At 42.9% G+C, this 7,913-nt stretch overlaps 1 protein-coding gene across 1 annotated transcript in view; it reads right to left on the reverse strand.

The window, feature by feature from the left end:
• The window catches only part of LOC145391236 (uncharacterized), a 90,506-nt gene that overhangs the window by 68,820 nt on the left and 13,773 nt on the right, over positions 1-7,913 (reverse strand). The window contains exon 3 of the mRNA XM_080265911.1: positions 2,318-2,436. Coding sequence (XP_080122037.1) covers positions 2,318-2,436 — 119 coding nt within the window. The remainder of the gene's footprint in view (positions 1-2,317; positions 2,437-7,913) is intronic.

Raw genomic sequence — 7,913 nt, forward strand, 5'->3', positions numbered from 1 at the left:
ATTTTTTGCTCATATACATCTACTACATCCTCGTTTTTTTTCATTTTTCAGTTTTATTTCACTTCGAGCAGTCATATCACCCAGTTTTCCATTCCAGTTGCTTTCCCAATGGAACCCTTTACGATTTTCTTATAATCAAATTCTGTTTTGTTTGTAATTCATTTTTATATTAATTTCTTCTTATTTTGTTCATATGCGTCTACTTCTGCTTGTATATTTTTTTCATTTTCCATTTTTTTTTTCTGCTCATCACTCTCCTCACGCTGTTCTCCTTTATGGTCTAATTTCACGTGGTGTACTGCAGTCATGACAAGATGGAACACTTGCCTCCCAAACCCCTCAATCCTTTCTACCTCCTCTTCTCTTCCCTCCTTCCTTCCTTTCCTATTTCTTTACTTCCCTCACACTTCTTTCCTTCCTTCCCCCTCCTTCTCCTCTCTTCCTTCCCTACTGCTCCTCTTCTTCGCAACCTTCCTCCTCCTGCTGTCCTTCCTTCCTTCCTCCTCCTTCTCTTCTCTTCCTTCCCTACTGCTCCTCTTCCTTGCTACCTTCTCCTGCTTTCCTTCCTTCCCCCTCCTTTTCCCCTTTCCCTTCCCTACCGCTCCTCTTCCTTCCTACCTCCTCCTGCTTTCCTTCCTTCCTTCCTGCTCCTTTTCTTCTCTACTTTCCCTACTGCTTCTCTTCCTTGCCACCTCCTCCTGCTTTCCTTCCTTCCTTCCCCCTCCTTTTCCACTCTTCCTTCCTTACTGCTTCCCCTTCTTGCCACCTCCTCCTGCTTTCCTTCCTTCCTTCCTCCTCCTTTTCCTCTCTTCCTTCCCTACTACTCCTCCTCTTTGCTACCTGCTCCTGCTTTCCTTCCTTCCTTCCTCCTCCTTTTCCTCTCTTCCTTCTCTGCTGCTTCTATTCCATGCTACCTCCTCCTGCTCTCCTTCCTTCCCCTTCCCCCTTCCTTCCTCCTCCTTTTCTTCACTTCCTTCCCTACTGCTTCTCTTCCTTGCCACCTCCTACTGGTTTCCTTCCTTCCTTCCTCCTCCTTTGCCTTTCTTCCTTCCCTACTGCTTCTCTTCCTTGCTTCCTCCTCCTCCTTTCCTTCCTTCCCCTTCCCTCCTTCCCCCTCGTCTCATCCCTCTCGCTTCTCCCTTTCCCTCATCACCCACGCCTTGCAATTGCTTTAATAGGCCGCATCTCTGACCTGCTCTGTGGCTTTGACGTTCGACCGATTATTGTCAAATTCGAGTCACTTCATCCTTGACTGACCCTCAACCCTTCCACCAAGTTTGGTCCACATAGGCTCAAAAGTGTTTAAGTTGACCTTGACCTGTGACGCTGACTTCTTGTTCGAAAAATAAAATAGTTTTGTCTTTGGCTGACCTTAACCCTTCCACCCAGATTGACCCACATCGAATAAGAACTGTTCGAATTACAGGACCGAAACTGTAACCTTGCCGTGTGACCTCAAAATTGAATCACATCTTCCTTGCCTGACCCTCAACCATTCCACAGTCAGGTTTAAATTGGATCAAAAATTTTCGAGTTCATCTTTTTGCCTCGTTTTAATACCTACTCTTCTTTGGTCATCATTCATTACTCCGAATTTTATGCTTTTTCATGCAATAGTTTTTCGTAATAATACAAACAGACACGCAGACATGAAAAACGAACCACACCCCCCCTCGCACTACGCACGCGGGTGTAATTATGAGCAGGCAATCCTTCACACTCTCCTCTTTAATGCCTGTGTCTTGTATCACACACTAAAACGGCTTTCATTACACAGGCATTTAATTGGTCAGATTTTTACTCTCTCTCTCTCTCCATCATCCTATCCGAATTAATCTCCGAGCAAATATCAGCCAGCAATAACAAAAAATCTACGGAATATATGAGCCAGTGTTCGATAAAAAATACATGGGAAATTGTAATGTATGTTGAGAGGGAGATTTGGGGTTGAATGATGATGATGATGATGATGATGAGGAGGAGGAGGAGGAAGAGGAAGTTGATGATGAGGAGGAAGAGGATGTTGGTTAATTTCACTGAGCATCATTGCTTATTCTCCCGCTGTCATGTGTTCCTGTTCGTATTTCTATATGCAAATCGACCCTGTGAATGAAGAATGGGGTTTGGGGTTGATGATGGTGATAATGATAGTTGGTAATGATGATCGATGGACTGTACATCAGTAGTTGTAGTAGTAGTAGTATTTGTAGTAGTAGTATCAGTAACACACACTAGAGTACGGTACTAAAAATATCACCCGTTCCCACCCACTCAGTATTTCTATAACCGAATCACACCCACGTCCATTCCCACCCACCTGAGGGCGTGATGTGGCTGAGCTGAGCAGATGTAGCAGCAGCAGGAGGGCGGTGCTGGGGGAGGCCATGGTGGGGTGGGGGGCGGGGCTCAGCTGCTGCAGGAGGGTGGGGGGGGGAGCTGCGGCAGGACCAGACTTCGTAGTTATGAAAGGTCTTACGCAGTTCACAGGATGTCTTCGTAGCAGTTTATATTTCTCTAACTAGCTGTTTATATTTTTCTTCCTAGCAGTTTATATATTTCTTCCTAGTTGCTTATACTTGTCTTTTAGCATATTTTTCTTCTTAGCAGTTTATTTCTCTTCTTGGCAGTATATACTTTTCTTCCTAGTAGTTTATATTTCTCTTTTTAGCAGTTTATATTTCTCTTCTTGGCAGTTTATATTTCTCCTTGTAGCAGTTTATATTTCTCTTCTTAGCAGTTTATATTTCTCTTCTTGGCAGTTTATGTTTATCTTAGTATATATTTCTCTTTTTAGCAATTTATGTCTTTTGTTAGCAGTTTATATTTCTCTTCCTAACAGTTTATATTTCTCTTTTAGCTGCTTATATTTCTCTTCGTAGCAGTTTATTTTTCTTAGCAGTTTATTATTTCTTTTCCAAATATTTTTCTGTTTCTTCGTATGGTTCACTTAAATCGCCACCGCAGTCTGGTCGTAGTCAAAAGCTGTACTCATTTCGCAGTTTTGAACATATCCACTCCCAACAGTTTACTTATTTTTGCACAGTTCGCAGTTTATTTTTCTTCGTTGCAGTATACCACAGTGTTCGTCATGTTTTTCGTACGCTTCCCTCAAATATTCACTGTTGTTTGGTCGTAGTGTGTGGTAATTGATAGAGAGGATGAGATCGTAAGAGAATTTCAACTTAAGAAATTTTGGTAAGTAATCGTAAGAGAATTTCAACTTAAGAAATTTTGGTAAGTAATCGTAAGAGAATTTCAGCTTAAGAAATTTGGTAAACGCGATGCTGAGTTTATTTTGCTTATGATTGCGTTTTCTTTCCATTATTTTTCTTTCTTTTTTATTTTACCTCTCTACCAAATTCTTTTCATCCAAACCAGTGTGTGTATTACATGCCATACTTATACTTTTCCCCTTTCTCTTCAAGCATCATCCATTAGCTGTAGGCTGCTATAACTCACACTACTGAAGGCTGCTATAACACTACTGAAGGCTGCTATAACTCATTACTGAAGGCTGCTATAACACTACTGAAGGCTGCTATAACACTACTGAAGGCTGCTATAACTCACTACTGAAGGCTGCTATAACACTACTGAAGGCTGCTATAACACTACTGAAGGCTGCTATAACACTACTGAAGGCTGCTATAACACTATTGAAGGCTGCTATAACTCACTACTGAAGGCTGCTATAACACTATTGAAGGCTGCTATAACACTATTGAAGGCTGCTATAACACTACTGAAGGCTGCTATAACACTACTGAAGGCTGCTATAACTCACACTACTGAAGGCTGCTATAACTCACACTACTGAAGGCTGCTATAACACTACTGAAGGCTGCTATAACTCACACTACTGAAGGCTGCTATAACTCACTGCTGAAGGCTGCTATAACTCACACTACTGAAGGCTGCTATAACACTACTGAAGGCTGCTATAACTCACACTACTGAAGGCTGCTATAACACTACTGAAGGCTGCTATAACTCACTACTGAAGGCTGCTATAACTCACACTACTGAAGGCTGCTATAACTCACACTACTGAAGGCTGCTATAACTCACACTACTGAAGGCTGCTATAACTCACACTACTGAAGGCTGCTATAACTCACACTACTGAAGGCTGCTATAACTCACACTACTGAAGGCTGCTATAACTCACACTACTGAAGGCTGCTATAACTCACACTACTGAAGGCTGCTATAACTCACACTACTGAAGGCTGCTATAACTCACACTACTGAAGGCTGCTATAACTCACTACTGAAGGCTGCTATAACTCACACTACTGAAGGCTGCTATAACTCACTACTGAAGGCTGCTATAACACTACTGAAGGCTGCTATAACACTACTGAAGGCTGCTATAACACTACTGAAGGCTGCTATAACACTACTGAAGGCTGCTATAACTCACACTACTGAAGGCTGCTATAACTCACACTACTGAAGGCTGCTATAACTCACTGCTGAAGGCTGCTATAACTCACTACTGAAGGCTGCTATAATTCACACTACTGAAGGCTGCTATAACTCACACTACTGAAGGCTGCTATAACTCACACTACTGAAGGCTGCTATAACTCACACTACTGAAGGCTGCTATAACACTACTGAAGGCTGCTATAACTCACACTACTGAAGGCTGCTATAACACTACTGAAGGCTGCTATAACACTACTGAAGGCTGCTATAACTCACACTACTGAAGGCTCCTATAACTCACACTACTGAAGGCTGCTATAACACTACTGAAGGCTGCTATAACACTACTGAAGGCTGCTATAACTCACACTACTGAAGGCTGCTATAACACTACTGAAGGCTGCTATAACACTACTGAAGGCTGCTATAACACTACTGAAGGCTGCTATAACTCTACTGAAGGCTGCTATAACTCACACTACTGAAGGCTGCTATAACTCACACTACTGAAGGCTGCTATAACACTACTGAAGGCTGCTATAACACTACTGAAGGCTGCTATAACACTACTGAAGGCTGCTATAACACTACTGAAGGCTGCTATAACTCTACTGAAGGCTGCTATAACACTACTGAAGGCTGCTATAACACTACTGAAGGCTGCTATAACACTACTGAAGGCTGCTATAACACTACTGAAGGCTGCTATAACACTACTGAAGGCTGCTATAACACTACTGAAGGCTGCTATAACACTACTGAAGGCTGCTATAACACTACTGAAGGCTGCTATAACTCACACTACTGAAGGCTGCTATAACACTACTGAAGGCTGCTATAACACTACTGAAGGCTGCTATAACACTACTGAAGGCTGCTATAACACTACTGAAGGCTGCTATAACATTACTGAAGGCTGCTATAACACACTGCTGAAGGCTCCTATAACTCACTCTACCTACTTTACACTGGTATCATTAACCCGTTCTTGATTGGGACAGCTCTAGTATTTCTTTTCCAGTAAATGAGACGACTGTATTCATCCCAGAGCGAGTTACACGCCTGAGAGTGCTGGGATCGTTAATGAGTAGGGACTTGTACCTGCATAGTAACCTGACACCCCTAACCCCCTTCTAGCACGGATGATTACCAGTTATAATCAGATTGGAGGGTTGGTTTGACTAGCAACCAAGGAGACTCATTCCCACCGCATAACTGAAGACAAACTGAGAACTGATTTTGACAAGTGACCAAGGAGACTCATTCCCATCACATAACTAAGACAGACTGGAGAATTAATTTGACTAGCAACCAAGGAGACTCATTCCCACCTCAACTGTAATGCTTAAGCTGGAGGATTAATTTGACTAGCAACCAAGGAGACTCATCCCCACCTCATATCTAAGGCTTAAACTGAAGGGTTGTTTTGAATAGCAACCCAGGAGACTCATTCCCACTTCATAACTAAGGCTTAACGTACGGTATTTCACTCAGCGATTTACTATTCACGTGGAAATGGCCCGGTACCCTCAGATGAAAACAGACTAACTCTACTCCTTTTACCGTAACTTGACCCAGATTAATCTCTTATCGCCTATATCTCCTAGCTCAGTGGCAGAAAGACAATGCTATGGTTCTGCATCATTTTCGTAGCACTTCTTCGTGACTGGCATCATAGTCTATTGTTAATTAACTGTACAACGCAGCATTCAAGAGAGAGAGAGAGAGAGAGAGAGAGAGAGAGAGAGAGAGAGAGATATGGCAGTTTTAGGCCAAGTTAGAGTGAAATGAGTATAGGAGCGTTACCCCTTTCAACACTGGGATATATTTGTGCTATTATTGCTCTCTATACGGTTTCATGCAGTTTAGGAAGTGTCTGGTATTGAAGGGGTTAATAATCCCTCTAGGTCAGTTTTCTCCTTACATAAATCGTCTAGTTGCGAGAAATGAAATATCGTCGGAGTGAAGGGGTCAGTACTGGTGTCCTTAACTCATGGTCGGGACAGCTCTGGTATTATACTGATGGATAGATAGATAATAGACAGGTAGGTAGACAAGCATATGAACAGATACATGTATTCGTATAGATAGGCAGACAGATAGATATAAGTAGGAACATAGGTAGACACGAAGACAGGCCGTAGGCAGACAGATAGATATAAACAGGGACAGGTAGACAGACAAAAAGACAGGCCGTAGGCAAACAGACAGGGACAGACAGACGGTTATATTCAACAGTGAGTCATAGGAGCCTGAGAGTATGTAGCATCTACACTGTGTCCACTTTAACTAGGCGTAAAATTGCCATCTCTCCTTGAATGCTGAGCTGAAACAATAATCACTGGAATACGGAGATAGTCACGAAGAAGTGCTGTGGAAGGGACAGTAGTATCGTCCTTTTTGACAGCGAGTTAGGGAAATACTGAAAAGTCAAAAATCTCCGCCAATTAAAGGTGAATGAACTATAGCACGTTACACTACAAAATGGCGCTAGTCACGAAGAAGTGCTGTGGAGAGAGCGGTAGTACTGTCCTATTCCGACATTGAGCCGAGTGTGGGTTACAGGAGCCAGCGCATAACGGACGCAGGGGGGGAAAGGGGAAGGGGCGGGGGCGGGGGCGGAGGAGGAGGAGGGGGTGGGGCGACTGAAGGAAAAAAAAAAATGGTCACAAAAATCACCTCACGACAACACGGTGTTAAAAAGCCGTTAAAAGATTCGTTATAATGCCAATAGTTTCAGTAGCTATTTGTCTTTTTCTTTTTCTCCTTTCTGATATTTGCGTTCACGTGGATTTTCTATCTTTCTTTTGTGTGTGTGTGTGTGTGTGTGTGTGTGTGTGTGTGTGTGTGTGTGTGTGTTTAAGGTGTAGTGCAAAGATATTTTAAGGGTTTTAGGGAAATTTAGGATGCTGTGTGTCGTGTCTTAGATTCTTGTGCAATTTAAGGGTATTTTAAGCGTGTGTAGTAAGTGTCGGTGCAGATATTTTTGGTATTTTAAGCGGTTTAGGGATATCTCAGGATACTTTGTGTTCGCTGTTTTCCTGGAGGATTTTAGGGGCATTTTAAGGGTCTGTGGTGATGCGATGTGATTTTAAGATATATTAGGGTCATGTATGTCTGTATGCTGGTATTTAAGGTGTCTGTAGTGTTTAGGTATAGTGCAAGGATAATTTAAGTCGATTAGGGATATCTAAGGATGTTCTGTGTTTTCTGGGTGTAATTTAAGGGCATTTTAGGGGACAGTATATTGACGTCGATGTGATTTTAGGGCATTTTTGGGTCCCTTAGATGTGTGTTTGTGTCTAGGGTGTGTGTTTATCAATGAGCACTAAACACAGGCCGTCCCAGCAACACACGAGTAGGGTTCAAGCTCCGAGGGGTGTTGCCGCGACGAAGACTGAGGACTGAGTGACTTGGGGCCTACCGCTTACTCCCGGCCTGCCTCACGCTCTCTCTCCTTCACTCCCTCCCTCCCTCCCAGG

This window comes from Coenobita brevimanus, chromosome 17, assembly GCF_032717465.1.
Source record: "Coenobita brevimanus isolate Jiangsu-jjx chromosome 17, ASM3271746v2, whole genome shotgun sequence".
NCBI lineage: Eukaryota > Metazoa > Arthropoda > Malacostraca > Decapoda > Coenobitidae > Coenobita > Coenobita brevimanus.